Source organism: Acomys minous (assembly GCF_964271855.1).
Source record: "Acomys minous genome assembly, chromosome: 1".
Taxonomy (NCBI): Eukaryota; Metazoa; Chordata; class Mammalia; order Rodentia; family Muridae; genus Acomys; species Acomys minous.
In genome coordinates, this window is record NC_140483.1 from 114,690,341 (window position 1) to 114,712,934 (window position 22,594).

At 40.6% G+C, this 22,594-nt stretch overlaps 1 protein-coding gene across 2 annotated transcripts in view; it reads right to left on the reverse strand.

Annotated features, from left to right (window-relative positions):
* Positions 1-9,814: 9,814 nt before the first annotated feature.
* The window catches only part of LOC311598597 (short-chain dehydrogenase/reductase family 16C member 6), a 39,876-nt gene continuing 27,096 nt past the window's right edge, over positions 9,815-22,594 (reverse strand). Inside the window, exons 6-8 of one of the 2 annotated variants that reach the window (XM_084783805.1) lie at positions 17,763-17,888; positions 15,709-15,876; positions 9,815-10,465 (exon numbers count right to left, since the gene is read on the reverse strand). In XM_084783805.1, coding sequence (XP_084639931.1) covers positions 15,750-15,876; positions 17,763-17,888 — 253 coding nt within the window. In that variant the 3' untranslated portion in view covers positions 9,815-10,465; positions 15,709-15,749. Of the gene's footprint in view, positions 10,466-14,979; positions 15,877-17,762; positions 17,889-22,594 lie in introns of those variants that run through there. The other variant, XM_084783804.1, reaches the window with a different exon arrangement.

The following is a 22,594-nucleotide window of genomic DNA, read 5'->3' on the forward strand; positions in this document are numbered from 1 at the left end:
GCCCCCTTGCTGATATTTTAATAAGCGTGGTGATGCACAGGTCATTACTTCCAGAAGGATTCTTTACATTTCTCATGGTGATTTCCTGGAGAGGAACAGATTGAGTGGGGAGAATGGATGGTCGCGTACCAGGTTTTCATATTTGCTTCTGTGATGTTTGATATTTTTAAAAAAGCCATTAGTCTGTGGAACTAAAAACAATAATGAATTAAACATGTGAATATTCTATTTAAAAAGAGTCATTTTAATAACTGATCTTTTTTTGGGGGGGGAAATACTTAATAAAATAGTGAAAGGGATATAGTTCCCAGCTGACATGTTAAAAATGCATCCATCTTATCAAAATACATTGTACAGGAAGAAGGGGATAATAAAAAAACTTTCTGAGAACTGGTTAGTAAAAAAAAAAAAACCCATCTATTCTGCTTGTGGTAGGACAAGAGGAGATTTCTGCTGGCTGGATCAGGAGTGAGAAACAGTGACACCTGGCCTGTGTAAGAGTGGGACAAACAGTAAGTGTGAGTCATCAAGGGCTGAGTGGGTGGAGGGTGTTTGTCCTGTCACCTTATTGGGAGAAAGTCAGTGCGGAGCAAAGAGATGCAGACATTTCAGAAAGCCGAGACTAGAGGAAGGTGGAGATACGAACGGGCACATGACTGGACTTCCCTATGAACTGCGTTTGTCAGGATGACTGGGCAGGAAGCCAAACATTCATTCCACCTCACGCCAACACAAAAGGACGCATTGTTGGATGTTGGTTCTTGCTCTTTTATTTATTTCGAGATCATTATCACTGCTAACAATTTTCCCCCTGAGTAATTGCAGCGTGAATGGCACAGTAATGAATTTATGTGGATTTGACCTAGATTGCTGTGTTTAAATCACCACGTTGGAAGATAATTCACACAAAGCAGAGTCCCATGGCCCAGTTTCCCCCTCCTCTTTGTTTTTCCTTTCTTTTTTTGAGATTTCTTTTCCCTTTGGATTCTTTAATCAGTAGAAATACAACCATCAAAGGATATTAGTGGTTTATATTGGGTAGGGAAAGAATTATTAGTGAAAATGTGATGGGGGGTGGGCAGGGAGAAGCAAGCCAGGCTCTGTCCCTCTGTCTGTCTTTCTTGGTTTTATTGCACTGTAATTAAAATGCCCTTGTATTGAGAGCATAGATGTTGAGAATTGTGATGTCATCTTGGTTGACTTTACCTTTGATGAGTATGAAGTGTCCTTCCTCATCCCTTTTGATTAATTTTGGTTGAAAGTCTATTTTGTTCAATATTAAAATGGCTACGCCTGCTTGCTTCTTGTGACCATTTGCTTGGAATATTTTTTCCAACCTTTTACCCTGAGGTAATGCCTATCGTTATGGGTGAGATGTGTTTCTTGAATGCAGAAGAATGTTGGATCTTGTTTATGCATCCATTCAGTTAGTCTGTCTCAAACTATGGCACCAGCCAAGGACAATACAGGCCGTAAACTTTAAACCCCTACCCAGATCTAGCCAATGGACAGGACGTTCTCCACAGTCTCTCCATGTGACTTTCACACGTACTCTGGTACCTCATATTTGACCACATCCCCTGAATGGGGAGACCTGGTGGCACTCAGAGGAAGGATAGCAGGCTACCAAGAAGAGACTTGATACCCTATGAGCATATACAGGGGGAGGAGGTCCCCCTCAGTCACAGTCATAGGGGAGGGGAGTAACGGGAAAATGGGAGGGAGGGAGGAATGGGAGGATACAAGGAAGGGGATAATCATTGAGATGTAGTATGAATAAATTAATAAAATAAAATTTAAAAAATAAAATAAAACGCCCGTGCGTTTTAGGCACATAGCCTGAGGATTAATGTGTTGTGCAGCTCTGTGTTAATACCTTCACCAATAAGTTCTGTTGCAGACATTTTATACCACGTATTGGCTTAAAATTTATTGGATAGTAGAAATAAAATTGGTGCAAAAGAGTCAAACATTAAACACATGTGATAACTCCAAGAATTGCTTTTCCCATTTTTCACAACTTCTATCTGAGATGAACAGATCTTTTTTGGTGTGTCTCTCTCTAGGGCCATCCCCAGCATTGCCATTTTTACTATTCAACCCTCTGACAGTGTGAACTTCTCAGAGGTCTCATTTCCTATAGGTGCTTTCAAGCATCTATTCTCTTTCATTTTATAGGCTGCTAGGAGTTGGACGTGTCCTTAGACGTTCATGCACTGAAAAGGTTAATTCAGGTGTTGATGATACTTGGAGGAGGTACTTTGAACTTATATGGTAGGGGTCCCTGTTACAGGAACAATGGCTTACTCAAAGGACAAGACTTGAACACACAGCCCCTGAGTTTCTTCTCCCATGAAGTCCCACCATGATGAGATACTATGCTAAAATTGCCTCCCTGGATGCTGGGGACTTCCCAGTCATCAGACCTGAAAGAAAGAAACTTATTCTCTTGGTATTTTACCAGGGGTGTGGTATTCTGAAGCCGTGGCAGACGGTGTGTGGAGACACATCTGGCATTGCCGTATCCCTCCCCCATCACGCCCTGACAAGCACTGGCTTTTGTTGGACTTGACTCTCAGGGGTTTTCCTTTGTTAACTTATCTTCCCAAAGGTTCAGCCCATTATATTGAAGGCTTGAAATATATATAATTTTCAGATCTAATACTGGAAGAGTTTCTCCCAACATGTAGCCATCCAGACAACTACAAATAGATGCCATCAGTCATTTATCCTTTCCAAACACGTTTGATGTTTTCAGTAACACAAACATTGTCCTGGAAGTCTCCAAGCAGGGCACACAGAGATGGCAGCTGTTTTTGCTATTGGCTTACTTCAGGACACACATGGAGATAGCTAAGGATTATAGGGTATGGGTAAGAGAGTTAAAGGAATTTAAGACAATTGGTTCCCAGGTCTTTAAAAAGGCATGCGCCTTCAAACAGTTTGGCCAAGAAAGGCCTGAAGTCACCCATCTTCTATGTAGTTCTACTGTCATACCTGTTTTTATAGTTAACCTCACTCTACTTGACTTGACTTGTGAATGACTCTTGGAGAATTCCGCAATCCAGGAAACTTCTGAGGAAGAACTCAGCAAGAGCAGAACCAGATATCTGCTGTGTAAAATGCTAACAGGGGCATTGCATCTTCTCTTCCAAGTGGATCCTGGGGAGGAAGAGACTGATGCCGGACACGGAAGTAGGGTGCAGCAAGAAGGCTGCTGTCTGAATTTCCCAGCCTCTGGGATTGTTAGAAATAGATTCCTTCTCTCTGTGTTGCTTCTAGTCTAAGTCTGTTAAGGCAGTAGAAAATACATGAAGACGCATGGTTTTCATGCTTTGTCACTTCTCTCCAATGTCCAGGTACTTCAGACACCGCTGCTATACCATGCTCCCAACCCCCCTAGCCTCGGCAACTGACAGACATAAATCCTCTCTGCCACAAGTTTTCTCTATAATTCTTAATGCTTTATCAGTTATCTTCAGAGCAGGAAGGTGAGGGAAGTTTGGAATAGTTTAAGTGTGTGATTATTCTGTGCATTGGCTTGACACATGTGTTAGTCACTGTTCTACTGCTGGGAGGAGACACCAAGCCCGTAGCAATTCTTATTCAGAAGGAGGGAAAAGCATTTAATTGGGGCTAATTACAGTTTCAGAGGTTTTAGTCTATTCTCATCATGGTGGGAAACATTTTGGAGAGCAGGCAGACATGGCGCTGGAGAGGTAGCCGGGAGTTCTACAGTTGGATCAGTGTCACCTGGAAGAAAAGACTCTGGGCTTAGAATAGGCTTTTTGAGACCTCAAAGCCACCCCAGTGACACAATTCCTCTAACAAAGCCACACTTCCCAATTCTTTCAAATAGTGCCATTCCCTGGCGACCAAGTACTGGAATCAATGACTCAATGGAGGACATTTTCATTCAACCCACTACAGCACTGAAGGCTGGCATTGTCCTTTGTGTCACGCTACTGACACCAGGTAAGTGGACTAAATGCATAGCTTGAAAATTATAAAGTAAATTATTCATAAAGTCTATGGCACCTACATCATATTGAATGCATACCTTTCAGTTATAATTACGACGTTAAAAGTTGTAGAGGTCAAATTAAAAACATGTGAGGTGATACATAAATCATTTTTTGGGGTAGTCAACTTTGACTTTCAGTTGGCATATTCCATTTGTCTTCTTTTAATGTTTGTCTTTTTATTTTCATAATTATTATTTTAATATTTTATCACACTTGTTCATTTTAGTAATAATTTTGGGATTTCTAGTTCTTAATCTGTGAAACCTACAACCTTTTACATTTATGATTGTGAGCACGTGGGCACGCGTGTACTGCAGTGCACACCTGGAGGTCAGAGGGCAACTTCAGGGCTTCCCTTTCATTGTGGCCTCTGGAACATGACCTCAGGTTGTCAAGCTGTGTGGTAGGTGCTTGTCACTGGCTAATTCATCTCTCACTGGCCCAGAAAAAAACTTCACAATCTGATTTTTATTTAGAAAATATGGGAAGAAATCAGAAAGGCATTCTAGCTACCCAGTTGAGGAGAGGTGACTTTTTGCCTCCGTTAGATGACCTGTACCAAGTAGTCATCTTAATAACGCCAGTAAGAAGTCAGCTTGGATCTAACACCAGACAGATGCGCTGGATTCCTGTGGTGGAATTTCACCCACGCCAGCGGCAGTGAAAAGGAACGCGCTCCTACTACATACAATCTGCGGATGATTTTTATAGACACAATATTGGACAAAGTGACCCATTGAAATAAATACTGTGCAATTTCATGTCCATGAAGTTCAAAGGACGGATAGAAATCTGTGTGATGAAAATAAGGACCAGTGTTACCTTTCAGTAATCGTGGATGAGAGAAGATAAAAGAAGTTTTGTTTTGTTTTGCTTTTGACTTCTCTGTGGTCCTCAGCTGGGCATGAGTGTTGGCTACCCAGCTGCGTTGAGTATGTAAAGCCCACTTGGTGACTACACATGGCTTTTTCTAAAAGTTAGTTATATTTCAATAAAACTTCACTTTAAAAAAAAGACTACTTGTGTCCAAAGAAATTTTTTTAAAGATTTACTTTTGTTTATGTGTATATGTGTGTATGTGTGTGTGTCTGTGTGTGTGCCACATGTATGTATCAGAAAACTGCACTGCATTGGAACTCCCAGAGTTAGGGATAGAGGAGGTTGTGGGGCACAAAACATGAGTGTTAGGAACAAAAATTGTATCTTCTAGCAGAGCGGTAAAAGTTCTCAGCCATCAAGCCATTTATCCAGCCACCAAAGCATTTATTTTAATTCCTATTAAGTTTATATTGAGAATTGTGTCAGGGCTTCCTCCATGCTCTGTGGTCTACCACTGAGTCATACCATAGTCTGTTTTAGCTATCATTTTTCCTGCTGATGCTGGTGGTCATATTCAGGAAAAAAAAAAACAGTCAGGATATATAGCCTAAGTGTACATAGACAACATGGGGTCTTTGGGCCACTAGGAGTACTCAGCTGAAAAATGACCAGTTTGAATACATAGTCTTAGCCACAAGCACATGGCTACTTCAGGTCAATGAGATTTTTTTTTTCTTTTTGGTAAGGATCCAACTGGTCAGAGATTGAAGCTTATCTGCCGAACTTCTGGCTGATGCAACCTCTGTGGGGCATGTGCAATTGTGTGCAGGGCTTTTATGTAACACACTTTCACCTGATCTATGTTGCTTGCACCATCTTCCCTTTCAGGTGGGTTAGAACCAGGGCTTGAGATAATGCCAGCCCCATGGGAAGCTGGCATCTGACTGAGACTTTGACTGTTCCCTGAGGGCTTTTTGTAGCCCAAGCTCCCAGACTGCTGAGTTCCAGAGCAAAGCCAAGCAGAGTCGACAGAGCTTTAAGCAGAGGGACACAGGACCCGTGGCTAATACTAACAGTGTTCCTCCCCTTAGGCCAGGGGAGCCCAGATATCTACTTGTGGCACCCCAGTCCTTCAGTCTTCTTGCCTGGTTCCTGGGGGAGGTCTGCAGTTCTGGGGATCTACAAGACGAAGATAGGCAATCCCTTTAATTTTAGACCAATCCCTTAAAATTTGACAGCAGATTTATGTTCTTAAGAATAGATTGTATTGTCCTTGGTTAGGGCAATAGTTTGAACAGACCACCCTGGGCCCCGAACCACACATCATGATGTTCTTCTTGTAGGTTTCTAGGACTCTCTGAATCCTTCTATTTCTCCATCTCCTATATTTCTCTTACCTAGAGTCTCAGTTGGACGTCCTCACATCTATCCCAATCTTCTGGTAAGTGAAGACTTTTGTGGGACATGCCTTTTGGGCTAGTGCCCAATTATAAGTGAGTATATACCATGTGAGTCTTTCCACTTCTGGGTTAACTCACTCATTATGGTCATCTCAAGTCCCATCATCCATTTGTCCACAAATTTTGGGATTTCCTTGTTTTTAACAGCTGAGTAGTATTCCATAGTGTAAATGTACCACAGTTTCTTTATCCATTCTTCAACTGAGGGGCATTTAGGCTGTTTCCAGGTTCTGGCTATTATGAATAAGGCTGCTATGAACACGGTTGAGCATAGGTCCTTGTGTGGTGGAGCATTTTCTGGGTATATTCCAAGGAGTGGAATAGCTGGGTCTTGAGGAAGACCTATTCCCAGTTTTCTGAGAAAGTGCCAGATAGATTTCCAAAGTGGTTGTACAAGTTTGCATTCCCACCAGCAATGAAGGAGTGTTTCTCTTTCTCCACATCCTTGACAGCATGTGGTGTCACTTGAATTTTTTATCTTAGCCATTCTAATGGGTGTAAGATGGAATCTCACAGTCGTTTTGGTTTGCATTTCTCTGATGACTAGACATTGAACATTTATTTAAGTGTTTCTCAGCCATTCAATATTCCTCTGTTGACAATTCTCTGTTTAGTTCTGAGCCCCATTTCTCAATTGGGTTATTTGGTTTGGTGGTGTTTAATTTCTTGAGTTCTTTATATATTTTGGATATTAGACCTTTGTCAGATGTAGGGTTGGTGAAGATATTTTCCCAGTCTGTAGGCTTTTTCTTTGTTCTGTTGACAGTGTCTCTTGCCTTACAGAAGCTTGTCAGCCTCATGAGGTGCCATTTGTTAATTGTTGACCTTAAGGCCTGGGCAATACAATAGTAAACATCGAACCCCTACTCTGATCTACCCAATGGACAAGACATTCTCCACAGTTATGTGGAGAGTGGGGACTGACTTTGACATGAACTCTGGTGCTCCATATTTGACCACCTCCCTTTGATGGGAGGCCTGTGGGTCGGTGGCACTCAAAGTAAGACTAAGCAGGCTACCAAGATGAGATTTAATAGCCTATGACCACATAGTGGGGGAGGAGGTCCCCCTCGGTCATAGACCTAGGGGAAGGGAATAGGGTAAAAGTGGGAGGGAGGGAGGCATGAGAGGATACAAGTGATGGGATAACAATTGAGTTGTCATCTGATTAAATTAATAAAATTTTAAAGAGGAAAAAAATGTGTAATAAATAGCATAGCATCTTATCTTTAAATTATAAAAAGATTTTGGCAATAGTGAGCAAAAATTGTAGAAGAGCATCCTAACTAAATGTGTTCATCACACATTTTCTGTAAGTATTTTTATGACACAACAAAGTGACTTCAGTGCTACTAAGATACTCCATGCCATGTTTTTGCTAGAAAACTATAATATAGTCACAGAAAGGTTACTTTTTCCCCATGGCTGCATAGTTTTTAAAGTTTCTAGATTTCTACATTTGGTTACTTTTATGTTACTTATTTTCTCTCTTGATTGTGATAAAATTAATACAATATTCTTATATAAATACTTCTTTCAAGTAAAAAAAAAAAGAATAGATTGATTCAGAGAGCTTTCGTGTGATAAAATGCATGATTTTGGCACATACCATTTCAATCCCAATCTGAAGATGGCAGTATTAACACAGGTTTGGTATGTGAGGAGGTCCACTCAATGCAGTGGGAGCAAGCACACTTGCCCCACCTACCCCCTGCCTGGAGGGGACTTCTGTCCTGTGTTGTGAAGTCCACCATTGCTTCCTCTGTCCTTACCCATGCGGCTCTCCTGAGTGAGTCTGGAATCCAACCTGGCCTCTAAAACATTTGCTCTCCTGAGCAGGACAGTCCCAGAAATGGAAGATGTCTCAGTCAGCTCTCTAGCACTGTGACAAAATACGTGAGGTATTCAATAACAGAGGGAAAGTTTATTATGACATACAGTTTCAGAGCTTGTAGCTTATAGTTGGTTGGTACTTGTACTGGCTGGTTTTGTGTGACAACTTGACACAAGCTAGAGCCAGCAGAAAGGAAGGAGCCTTGTTGAGGAACTCCATGAGAACCAGCTGTAAGGCATTTTCTTAATTAGTGATCAATGGGGGGGTGGGGGAGGGCGCAGCCCATGGTGGGTAGTGCTATCCCTGGGCTGGTGGTCTTTCCTTTCATAATAAAACAGTCTTAGCAAGCCCTGTGAAGCTAGCCAGCAAGCAGCACCCCTTTGCGGCATCTGCATCAGTTCTGCCTCCAGGATTCTGCCCTGATCTGGAGGGAAACTGGCTTGTCTTGTATTTTATGTGCTCTACCCATTCCTGTCAGTGTGATATTGAGTAAATGCTTGTTGGATCTCTAAAAGCCCGGTTTGCTCATCTGTGCAGCCTATTTTAGTGGTTGCTAGGAATAAACTATGATAATGAAAATATGCCTATAAACACTTACTGTTTAATATGTACCAGGCACTTATCTGAGTTCTTTATATGTATTAATTCATAAGTTTCGTTACGGACAAGGATCCTGAAGGACTATAATTACTTGCTCAGGGTTATATTTAGAAATCACTGGTATTGATTGCATTTCAAACAGGGTTATTTATGATGCTCCTACCTCTTTTAAGTATCAAGAGCTATAATTTACTTGGCGTTTACAACGTGTCAGATGCTTTTTAATATAAATTGTAGTAGAGCCCTTTCAATTGTGATATAACTCACTTTTTAGGTAAAAACCCAGAGGCTCAGTAGCTTTGATGTAGATCACCAAACTCCTAAGCTGGGAATTTGACTCCATCATTTAAACTTCCTTAAAGAAAATCTGGCCTGACATATGACATTTGAGGACAAGGCTTGCTTTGAGGCTACACAAGTTCTGGTGCTCAGAAAAGTCCAGCCTTCACTGTCTTACATTCCTCACTTGTGTGCTCTAAGTGAACTCAGTGAGGCAATGGATCTGGCAAAGGATTGCAGATGTGTTCCAGGGGCTAACATGCACACGAGTGGCGACCCTTGCAAATTGTCAAAGGAGGGCTTGGCTTATGGGCATAGGGGGAAATAACACATGGCAGCATGGACGCTTGGGAAAGTTTGGGGTGCCACTGGACCCAAGGCCACTTCTGGTCTGATCATTTAAGACTGGAGTGCCCCAGTGTCAACAGGAGCATAATTTATGCTGGCAATGGCTCCTCCTGTAGGAGAGAGAGAGAGTGCTTCTCATTGGGGTGGCACCAAGGCCTGTGTGGCAAACTTGCTGCTTACATCTAGAGTCTGTCCATGAAGCAATCACACTAATATTACCTTTTGCCTGAGGCACAAAAGGATTTTTTTTTCAGCTCTTAGGCAGTAGACCTTTGCTATAAATCATCACAAAGTAAAAGTTTATGTCTGGACATTTTAATAAGGTATGTCAAAATGTTATCAGGATTATTCGAAGACATAATTCCCAATTCTGTACCTGGCAACTTTATTTTAAAGCAACACATGCAGGCTTAGAAATAGAAACTGAGTGTGATGAACTCTGCATTGGCCACAAAAATCACTATTTTAATTTGAGGCTTGGCATGAACCACTGCAAAGTGAGGAAGACCTTCAAAGCAGCTCTTCCTTTATAATTGAAGACATTGTAAAATGCATGAGGAGGCATTTAAGTTAAAAACATCACAAAGTCACTTTCAGTTATCAACCCACCGTTCAGCAGTCACAGGAAAACTCAGAGGAAACTCTCATGCCAGGAAACTCATGTTCACTACATACAATAAATGCATACCATGCAGCTCATGTATGCAGACCTAACATTTCCAGAAAAGTTGTTCCCACTGTATACTCAGTATAAATGTACTCAAATTAAAAAATGATTAGGAATATATATTAATATTGTCATAGCCTGGGATACATTCTTGACAATCGTGTCAACAGAAATGTTCTTTTCTTCTCTTTTCTTTTCTTTCTTTCTTTTCTTTTCTTTTCTTTTTTTTTTTTTTGAGACAGGGTTTCTCTGTGTAGCCTTGGTTGTCCTAGACTCACTTTGTAGATCAGGCTGGTCTTGAACTCACAGAGATCCACCTGCCTCTGCCTCCCAAGTGCTAGGATTAAAGGCATGTGCCATCATGCCTGGCCAGAAATGTTCTTTTCAGAGCCATTGAAAGAGCAATTTATTATGTATGTTCTTAGAAATGAATCTGCAAAAAATGTGAAACAGAAAATTCCTAACATTACTCAAGATTTTCTATTCGTAATCATTGTATTATATAAGATTATAAAACTGTAAAACTTTAAACCCCTACCCAGATCTAGCCAATGGTCAGAACATTCTCCACAGTAGAGTGGAGAGTGGGACATGACTTTCTCACATACTCTGGTGCCTCACCTTTGACCATGTCCCCTGGAGGGGGAGACCTGGTGGCACTCAGAGGAAGGACAGCAGGTTACCAAGAAGAGACTTGATACCCTATGAGCATATACAGGGGGAGGTAATCCCCCTCAGGAACAGTCATAGGAGAGGGGAATAAGGGGAAAATGGGAGGGAGGGAGGAATGGGAGGATACAAGGGATGGGATAACCATTGAGATGTAACAAGAATAAATTAATAAAAAAAATAAAATGTTATTTTAAAAAACCGTATTTCTTTTTAAATTTGTTCTAATCACCTGTGTCTGGTTCTCACTCATGTATTAGAGTAATCCTAGTGTGCTTTAAAAGTAATTCTCTGCCCCCCCGCACCCCGCCCTTTCTCTCTGCACCTGTTTTTACCTTATGATAATTTTTCATTCTGGTTTTCAAATAGAGGGCCCTTTGCATGACTGTTCTCCCTGACTGCTAGTTCTATTCTATTGGGGTGCCTTGACGCTAATAGGAGACCACAGTGTCCCAGAAACCCTCTCCTCACCTCCACTCCTGACACTGTGGAGCTTGCCGAAGGCAACATTCTTTTCATTTGGAGAAACTCATACAGTCTGGGCTTTCTTTCTTTAACTTTTCTTTGATTTGCCTCTAGTTTGCCTCCCTCCTGTTGGGCCCCTCCACCTTCCTGATGGGATCTTACTGTATAGCCAAGACTGCCCTGGCAGTTGCGATCCCCAGTTCAGTACTGGGATCACAGGCTGGTGCCACCATGCCCAGTACCTAGGGCCTTCATTGGGCAACTACTTTTTTTTTGGGGGGGGGAGCGGGATGGGATGCCACCTTTGAGCCATACTTTGTGCTTTATTTTAGTTGCTTCTCTCAAAGCACATGGGTCTTCTTGGGCTCCAAGACTGCTAGGAATGAATGAGAGATCTCTGTGCCATCAACACCCACTGGATGCCTTGTCTTCCCATTGGAAGCTCCTTTCCTCTCCAGCTGTTCAGTGCATTTTCCTTCCACACTTTCTCCAGGAATTGTCCAGTACACCTAAGGGCAAGAGGGAGGAGTGCTGGCCCCATCTACTCCTGGATTCAGGCAGGGCTAGTCACTGTACTAGCATCTCCCAAGGGTTTTGAAAAATAAGCCTTTTCTTAATACTGGAAAAAAGATTTGGCTTTACATTAAAAATAACTTCCTAATAATGACAGCTGCCCAAGATTAAAGGCTATTTCGACTTTTAAAGGAGTTTTCCAGGAATCAAAGACAGTGAGTGACCTGTCACCTGGACTGGTCTGACCCTGGAATTCTGAATAGCAGGAGTGAGTTAGTGTCCTCGCAACCATCTTTACTGAGAGTCTGGGAGAAACAGTATTTATGAAATCACCAAATGTACTTGGCCTGACAGAGTTTGGTTTGGAAAAGAAAACAGAGTCTGGGATAACTTTGCAGGATTTGGGGAGAGGAGAGGACAACTGGAAAATGGTCTAGCGCATGCACGGTCCTTGGTTGGTGCTTCAGTCTCCATGAAGCCCAGTCTCCTGGGCCCTGGTTAGTTGGCTCTGTTGGTCTTCTTGTGAAGCTTCTGTTCCCTCCCTTCTACCCTTACCCCCACTCTTCCGTAAGCCTCTCTGTGATCTACTCAATGTTTGGCTGTGATTCTCAGCATCTGTTTTGATCTCCTGATGAGTGGAGCCTCTCAGAGGATGGCTCTACTAGGCTCCTGTCTACAAGCATAGCAAAATATATGTCAACAGTGTCAGGAGTTGGCTCTCTCCCATGAGGTGGGTCTCAGGTTGGGCCAGACATTGCTTGGACATTCCCTCAATCTCTGCTCTATCTTTATCCTTGCACATCTTGTAGGCAGGGTAAATTTTGGGTTGAAGTTTTTGTGGATGAGTTGGTCTTATCCTCCTTCCACCAGGAGTCCTGTCTACTTAGAGGGTAGCATTGTCAGTCTCTATGACCTCTGCTACTAGGAGTCTCAGCTAGAGTAACCTCCATGTCCTCCCAGGAGCCTACTGTGTTGTAGGTCTCCAGCTTGTCACAGAGATGTCTCCCACCCACGGATTCTCTTCTCTTTGCAGGCCCTCTGCCCTCCCAACCCACTCTCCCCAGGTCCGGTCTCCACCTCCACCTCTCTCCATGCTGCCTTTCCTACATAGGTCTCTCTCTTTGATTACTCTCATCCACTTTCTTTGATCTCCCTTCCATCCCTGTCTACCTTCTCCTTTTTTTACATTCATACCATATCATTTTGTTTTGTGACTTAGTAGGGTTAATTCAGGGTAATTTGCATGATCACAGGCTTGGAATTGTGCATTTGGACCCTGGTAGGCTCACCAGTGGGTATATAACTCTTTTTTTTTTTTTTATTACATTGAGTTAAGATATTTCTTTGGAGGATGAGGGTAATTGCCAATTACAGTGTTCTTTAAAAAAAAAAAAGAAAAAAAAAAGAAAAGAAAAAAGAAAAAAAAAAGAAAAAGAAAAAGAAAAAAAAGCCCTTATGTTTTAATGACTGCCATTCCCCAAAGACCCCTGCTGTCCTAGACTGATAGCACATGGCGTGTTTTGAGTACAGTTACTTTTGGAGAAGTTTTTAGAAAGAAATCATGCGACCAAGTTTCAGGCCCACTCAATTCAGTGTTGATGGATTTGTTAGATTTCGTGGTCTAATGTAAAACTGTGGACAACATCATGTAGGTGCTTGAATAAGGAAGTAGTTGGCCTTCCTTATTCAAAAGTGTGGATGGAAAGAGCCCTGAGACAGAAAATATTCAGGTAAAAAGATTCCAGAAAGGCACAAAGGGTGAAAATTTCAATTTAGCACACGCTGAGCATTCTGCTAATGAGGCTTTGTGTTAGGTGTTAATGCTAATCTCAAGATGGTTTAAATCACCTGGAAGGATGCGTATAGATCCACTGCATGTGTGTTACTGTACATGTGCATTGTGTGCACCCACCTGCATGTGTGTACACACACACACACACACACACACACACGTAGAAATGTGTGTGTGCACAGTTGAAGCATCCTTGGATTGTGTTATTCATTGAATCCTCCAACAATCCCGGATGGATTACAATGGGCATTGTACTATGAATACTTAAAGACATTTCGTAGTAGGAAGGAAAAGAACAGTGGCTTATGGAAGCTTTTTATGTTCAGTCCAACACTCATTTGTAAAATCAAGAGTAAGTGAGTGGAAGGAGAGCTACTACATTTGGGTAGTGACAGCCCTCCTCCTGCATCTGCCTATCCTTCCCCTGACCAGGATCCAGGACCAGCAATAGTCCATGCAGAAGTCAGCACGGAGGTCAGACACATTTTCCCCTAGGGTTTGGAATGAAGCACATGTGATGTCTGCCTTACACCATCATAGACTCAATAGTCCCCTGGACTTAGCCTTTGAATTCCAAGTGAGCAGAAAGAATCCTTTAGCCCCAGGAAGTCCAGAGTATGGTGCCATCCCTTATTAGGAGCATATGTCCATTTATCACGCCTGTCAGTTTCACACTAGCAACCAGGGATCCTCGTATGATATATAATATTTACTGGCTTATCAGGGGAGTAGAATTAGGGGGTGGAAGTAATTCTCATGCAGAGAGATAAAGGTCCTATTAACTTTTTATCCAGAATATGTCAATACAAAAAAAAAAGAGGAGAATAGATTGTGCAGTTTAAAAATACTGTAAAGCTACAATATTGACCCAGAATATTGACCTAGAAAAGAGCAAAACCAAATCAAAGTCTCTGTGTGGTTAGAGGCACCCAGAAAGCTCTTGTCCTATATTTAGTGTTTATCTTACTCATCTCCCTGTCTGTAGTGCCGCAGATAGCAGGTGCTTGGTAAATATATGCTGAGCTGGTGGATACATAGATAGATGCTCCCTAGAGCCCACAGAGAAAGCAAAACAGGTCCAGTTTTTACACATAAAACTGTTAAACATCTTATCGCCTTACTTACTGATGTCCTTCTTTGTTCTCCTATTAGGCCAAACTCTCCCTTCTTTCTACCTCAAGGTAAACTATGCTTTAGTCTCATGAATATATAACGACCATGTCTCCAGCAAGAGAATAGGTGGTAGGAATGAGATCTGCCACTAACAAGGCAAATTGGAATGAAATAGAAGTGTTGATTTCCGTTCTCACTTTCACTAGTCCTTGGACGTGAGCGAGGTTAATGGGATCAGCATATGGCCATTACAGTTAAGGCAGCATCTGGAGCCTAGAGATCACCGGAATTGCCATCTCACTGCAGCAGAGAATAGAAGGTCTAAAGTGTTTATTTTCCCTAAGAAGTCAAAGAGTGAAAAATTGCTGAACACATTGAGATGCAAACAGAACTGATAAGGTACAGATTTCTTTAATCCAATGAACATGTTCAGCTTGAGTCACACTAACAATCTTCACACGATCATCTTAAACTCAGTAGGGATTAATAAGCAATACAAATCTGTCCTCATTTTGTGAAGTAAGCATTTTAAACTACAATGTTAATATGAATATTTGGTCAGATACTGAAAAAATTTTTGTGAAGTAAACATTTTAAACTACAAAGTTATTATGAATATTTGATCAAATATTGAAAATTTATCAGTTCTTAACACTGATTTACAAGCATATTACTTATAATTGCCTCTTTCCTGGAAGTATAATATTCTATTATAAAATGGGATTAGGGCCAATTTACATTAATTTTTTAATAAATACATGATTCATATGATCAGAGTTCACTGAAAAGACTGCCACATTCTTATTTACCAAACTGAAGAATTATATGGGAATCTGGAGAGATAACATAAATGCTTAGAAAAATATCAGCATGAGGTGAGACAGATGACAAATGTCTACCAACCCAGTCCTCAGAGGCGGAGGCAGTAGGATTATGAAAGACCAGCCTAGACAGTATATTGAGAACCAGTATGAGAAAAAAAACTGAGGAGAGAGAAGAAGGGAAAGAGAAAGAGCTATGTGCAAACTGTCTCCTGGGAAGGAAAGCTACATCCTTTCTAAAGCCTGGGTGGTCCCAGGTAGGGTGACATGCTGCAACCACTAGGGGGATTCCAAACAGTGTACCAGCTCATCTCTATGTGTGATTGTCATGGTTGAGGCCAGAGTTATTGCTCTTTCCTTTCTGCTTCAGTCTGCAGGTCCTCTGCTTTCTTTCTCCCTGTGAACGAATTCATACAGGTGTCCACGCCAAGGTACTCGCCAAGGGCAATCATCATTTTTGGAGATATTATTCTAGGGAAAAGCAGAGAAAAGTTATGACCCTTTAAGACTGTTAAAGACACCGAAGGGACACTTTGCAAGTAGTGCAGATAACACAAGGTCTGAAAGATCAAGCTTTATTGTGCAGGGGTGACTGGGAGAGTACCGTCACATCGCAGTTCAGGGTCATCAACATCATGGCTGCTGATGGATACTGCCAGCCCTTCCTCCATCCTAGAATCATTCCTAAAGCTCTGAAAACTCCCAGTTTCTCCACATGCTACACTCACTGGCTCTTTGGAGAGACCAGATGGCTCATTATTTACTTAGTATATACTTATTTACTAGACAACAACAGCAAGAATTAGAATAAAATCATAACCAATTAAGAAGATGATGTATGACACAGTAGTTTTAAGTGTGAGGATGGTTCTAATGTGCACCTGAGACTGAGTGCTGTTGCTTAGATCAAGGATAATGCTGTACTTCAGGTCACTTCTGCTTGGGTCAGCCCTGGTCTGCCTGACACAAATGAGTAAATACTTTTGAGTGCTTATTCTTTATCACGGCCTGTCCTGGATGCAAACATAGACCGGGAGAGCATTCAGAAGTTGTGTCCTCAGAGGACACACAGGCTGGCAGGTATCCAGTGTGTTAAGGAGTAGAAGTCAGTGACAAGTGCGATGGGCCATACGATGAGGAGCATCGGCTTTCCTAAGCAACTAGTACTGCCAAGGAAGGACAGAGAATGCAACAAGTCTGCATAAAGAGTAAAGCATGTGCTATGTTTCCCGGTACCACAATACTCATGCTCCAGGTTCTAGAGCTTTCAAAGCACCAACATGAGAGGAAAACTTTCCATGAGAGGAAAACTCCACATCTGACACACGACAAGCCACAATAAAAGCACTTCTTCAGCTGACCTTCAAGTTGTCTGTAGGTATGCAGGAAACACACGGATTACCTGTTCAGAGTCAGATTCTATCCCCTGAGACACCTTATTATGTATAAACTAATTCAAAATTTGAGTAAATCTGAAACCCTGAGCACTTCTGATCCCAAGCACTGTTCACAAAGACAATGAATCTTGTGCGTACAGCAGAGCAGAAGAAGGTCCTGATGTGAAAATTTAGTAGTTCCATTTAATCCTGAAGAATTCTTATTCCTCTCTAGACTCCAGATGTGGCATGCTGGTAAGGTTCCTGAGCAGCCATTGGGGCCACGGGTAACACACAGAAGAATCTGCCTACATGCTAACACATGAGCCTCTGAGAGTCTCCCAAAAAATACCCCAAAATTCATCGTGTTGGCCTTCAAGAAGGTTGTAAGAACTCTTTCATGAAGTGAAATGGAGAAATTACCAGCACTGTCCCAGAAGCATTCAGAATTTTTGTCCTTTTTTTTTGCAAAAGTATAACTGCATTATGCAAACAAAATTAATTGATTAAAAAGTAAATACATAAAAACAATAATAAAAAAAGCTGAATGTGGTACTGCGTACAGGAAGCTGCAGCAAAAGGGTTAAAAACCTGGAATATGCAACATAATATTATCTCAAAAAAAAAAACAACCCAAGTAAACGAATAAAGAAACACACACAAACATCAACAACAACACAATAAAAATCAACCTTAAAACTTCTCCAAAGCCTCCCCTAGAATTTGTGTGCTATTTGATTTTGTGTGGGAACAAATACAGTGTGCTCTCAAGAGGCCTAAATAATGGGTAAATTTTAATCAATACCTGAAGTAACAAAGACAATAGTTCACAAAAGTCCAAATAAATTGCCCTTGTGTAATACTAAAATTCTTTGCCATCGTTTTAAATAAGAGTGAAGTAACCTTCTAGACAGAAGAAGCTAGCAATGATCAGTTTGTTCACAATTAACCCAAAGGCCAATTAGGTCTTCATTAACTTACTGTTTGAGAAACAGTGCAAAATACGCAAACTTGGGCAACAGGAGGTAGACTTGGTCCTCTAAAATAGCATCGAAAACTTTCCTAGCCACGTACTCCTGCTCCAGGAGAGGCAAGAGAAGTGGGTATCTGCAAGGACAAGAAAGAGGTTTGGTCAGCAGAGTGGTCTCTTCTACGGCGATCAGCACGGAGTGCTGGGTTTTACATAGTGAACTACAATAGAAACAATTGCTGAAAATAGTCAAAAAGAGGAGTGACAACTTGGGGTTACCTTCTTTAACTGCCTCATGTGAATGCCCAGCCCTTGCCTGCTTTCTGCCCTCTTATCTGGATGCAAAGATGCCATTACTAGGCCCAGTGGTTAAGTGCTTACTGTGCAAATGTGAGGACCAGAGTTTGATCCCCAGAGGCCATGTATAGGCGAGGTGGGCACGGCAGGCCACCTGACGGGATCGAGCTGGTTAACAAGACTGACTGTATCAGTGAGCTCTGGGTTTGACTCAGAGACCCCTGCCTCAGGGAATAAGATGAAAGTGTGGTCAGGATAACTCCTGATGTCAACCACAGGCTTCCATGTACGCTTGTGTGCACACATGTGGGAAAACATGCACACGCACGTGCAATACACACCAAGTGTAAAAAAAAAAGGGTGCAATTTCTTTGAGATTTTTGTATCATTCTTTCCTCTCCTTCTTGACAAACATACAGAACTATAATTACAAAAAACCTATGTGATATTAAGAAGGAAAGTTGTAACAATTACTTACCATGTCTCTTTCTTATGCATGAATAGTATATCATTTTAGACAGACCGTTGTTAAATCACTGGTGAAAACGTATGTTTATAAAGCAAGAGGAGGTGGTAGAGTAGACTGAAAGTAAAGAGTCTATATTTCTTTTATATTTAAGATTTTTATAAATCTTTTAATAGATTGAACCATACACATTCAGAACCTGTTTCTCAGCTGAGTTTTGGAAAGGAATGATTTATCCATGATAGAAATTTTGACAACTCTTTAAAGGCCCTGGTGCTCCAACTTAAGGGTCTCAACATAGTTATATAGAAACACTGCAGACCATTTTCCGCTCATCCTTTAAGGATGGCTTTGGGTTATGGAGCTTTCTTTTTTTTTCCCCTGGAGTCTTCCTTTTTGCACTTTATAGATGTAGGCATGCCGAGCTTTTTAAAACCATGGTTTGACACCATAGTCTTTACTGGCCGCCATTCTACAGTAATATGGCAGGTTATATTCCTGCTGTGACCTTGACACATTCTAGCACTGAAAGTCTTCATTTGGGGCTTGAGAGATATCTTGGTGGTCCAGGACACTTACTGCTCTTGCAGAGGACCTGGGTCTTGTTCCTAGCACCCACATCTTAGCTCACAGTCATGCACAACTCTGGTTCCAGGCATCTTCTGCCCTCTTCTGACTTCTACAGGCACCAGGCCTACTTATACATAATGTACATACATACAAGCCAACAAAAATATCCATATGGATAAAACAAAGTAGCTGAATTTAAAAAAAAAAAATTAAAAGGTATTTAGTCACAATACTAACAGTTCTTACTGATATTGCTTTAAATTAATGTTAGAGATAAAAAAAAATTAAGATACTGTGCCAGTTAGCTTTATGTCAACCTGGCATAAGCCAGAGTTGGAGAGATGGAACTTCAGTTGAGAAAATATCTTGACCAGATTGGCCTGTGGTCAATCGTATGGTCAATTTTATTGATTAATGATAACTATGGGAGGGCTAAGCTCACTGTGGTTGGTGCCACAAGAAGGCAGCCTGAGCCAAGCCCGTAATCAGCATTCCACCATGGCCTCTGCGTCAGTTCTTGCCTTCAGGTATGTGTCCTGGCTTCCTCCAATGATGCACTGCGATATGAAAGTGTAAGAGAAATAGAACTTTCTTCTCCAAGTTGCTTATGGTCATGATCACAGCCATAGAAACCCTAACTAAGACAGGCGGCAAAGGTACACTGTGTATATGCACTACCTGCACATGAGGAAATGTTCATTGAGATTTGCCAAATAAGCCGGCTACCAAGATGAGACTTGATAGCCTATGACCATATAGTGGGGAAGGAGGTCCTCCTCGGTCATAGACCTAGCAGAGGAGAATAGGGTGAAAGCGGGAGGGAGGGAAGAATGGGAGGATACAAGTGATGGGATAGCAATTGAGTTGTAATCTGAGTAAATTAATAAAATTAAAATTAAAAACCAAACCAAACCAAACAAAAAAAATTTGGGTATATTTTGTTTACTAGTCCACTGTTAAAAATTTTTTTATGTAGTTTAAAGAGAAGTTCTTACTAAGGTACATGATTTATATTTTTTTCATTCTTTTGAGTTGATTTTTTTCTTTCATGATGTCCTTGAAAGCACAGGAGCTTTTTTTTTTTTTCCCAGTAAATTTTAAACTGGCATATATTCATTGCATTTGGTACTGGGTTTCCTGAAGACATTTTCAAATAAGTGCATAACAGACCTGGAGCACACTTCTCCTCCCCATGCCTCCTCACCCTTCCTCTTTGTCTTTTCCCTCCCATTTCAACCTTGTTTCTCTGACAGATTCAGTCCTACTTTTAGGTCTCTCCACCTCTCTCTCTCTCTCTCTCTCTCTCTCTCTCTCTCTCTCTCTCTCACACACACACACACACATGCACACACAGAGTTTTATGTATCCATATAAAATCTAGGATACACAAATGACAAAACCCACAGAGACAAAATCTAGTTAATGATTTTCTCTGAAGCACAAACATTTTAAAATCTGATGGATCTAGTTTTGTCTTCTGTTGCTGTTTGTATTTTGGTATCACATAATCCAGGATTATGATTTTTCTTTGTGAAAGAGGTTTTATGATTTAGCTGTTCATGCATTTTTACTTGACTTTTGTGTAATAGAGGTTTGAAGTCCAGCTTCACCCTTTTTCAGTTGTCCTAGCACTATTTGTTGAAAATGGTTATTTTTGACATTTTGGTTATGAGTGTAGCATTTAATGTCCGAACTATCTCTCCACCCTTACTGAAATTTAATTGACGATAAATGTAAGGTGTTTTTGGTCATTCAACTTTATTCTGTTGATTTTTGCCTGTTAGCCATGTTGCTGAGCTTCCAGTGAGTTTGACATCAGAAAAACCAATCCTGTTTAACTTCTTTCTGCATTTTCAAGATAGCTTAGGTTCAGTCAGCCCTTCTAGCCCTTTGTATCTTCACGTAAAATTTAGAAACACCTTTGAAATCCCTGAAAGAAGGCAGCTTGGGCTTTTTGTTAATTATTATTCATTACTATTTCATATATGAGTACTGTCTTTATGCCATTTTATGCTTTCCTCTCCTTCCTCCAACTCCTCCCATATTCCCTCTCTCAAGTTCATGACATATCCTGTAATTATTATTGTTACATGTATATACCTATATATACATCTATACATGTAACAATATATTATATACATATATACATCACAGCACATATTCTTTAAGATTTATTTATTATGTATACAGTGTTCTGCCTGCATGTATGCCTGCACACCAGAAAGGGGCACGAGATCTCATTATAGATGGTTATGAGTTACCATGCTCTTGTTGGGAATTGAACTCAGGACCTCTGGAACAGCAGCCAGTGAGCCATGAGCCATCTCTTCAGCAGATACATATATATATATAATCTACTTTGATGTTACTGGTATGTACACATGTTTAGAGCTGAGCACTTGGGATGGGAGAGCCTATAAAAGAGCTTGTCTGCAGGGAATTGCTTGTTCTCCTCTCTCAGCCACCATTGGTTGCCTGTAGCTTTTCATCTAAGGGTGTGACCTTTTGAGTTGCCTCTAGAAATTGTGTTGAATCTAGTGACAAGTGGAATCTTAACAGCATTAAGTCTTTCCAGCTATGAATGTGGAATTTATTTTGCCTGATTTTATCTCTATCAATATGTTCATAAAATAATATTTCACAGTATAAGTGGTTAGCCATAAGTTAAATCCGCTCTTATGTGTTAAATTATTTTTAAGCTATTATAAGTGGAATTGCTTTTATTAATTTTTATTAATTTCATTTAGGGAGTGACTGTCAAACTCTACTATATCTACTTGATTTGGTCCTTTGATCTCAAGATCATCCTTTAGTATCTTAAAATTTTATTTTTGAAGTTATTTGTTAACTCGTTTTTAAAGGTCTATATGGTATACTATATATCTTAATCTAGCAGAATCCACTTTGACATATATAACCTTAATTTGGGTGTGAGGTAGAAATTTTGTTCCTATACAGCTATATTACTTTTTTCTTACTTTATGCCATAGTAATATTATTATATAAATATTATACTATGTAATTGTATATATTACACACATTGTGGCAATTACTTTATAAGTTCTGTGTTTTAAAGGTGAAGGGACAAAGGGACAATTGGTATACATTACAGAGTCCCTCAAGGCTGGCTTTTTCTCATGGGAATTCTCATTATTCTCTGGTGTCACCTGTTTTTTTTTTTTCTTTTTGGTTTTGTTTTTTATTTAATTTTATAGGTTAAAAGGACTCAAAATATTACCAGGCTGGCTCTCTATTTTTTCCAAGCACAGCTGACTCACTTGGTATGAAACATTGCAGTTCATTTCTGTGCAATGATAACAGCTATGTAGTCCTTACGTTAAGGTCACTCTAGCCCACTGCACCCCGTGCAAAAGGCCTTGTGTTTCGTTAGCATTCTAGTTCAATTATTCTAGATAAATTTTATCTTCACATAGAAATCACTTTGCAACATTTCTTATATCTATTTAACAAACCTTACAAAAATATTTCATACTTGGAGATATCAGTACT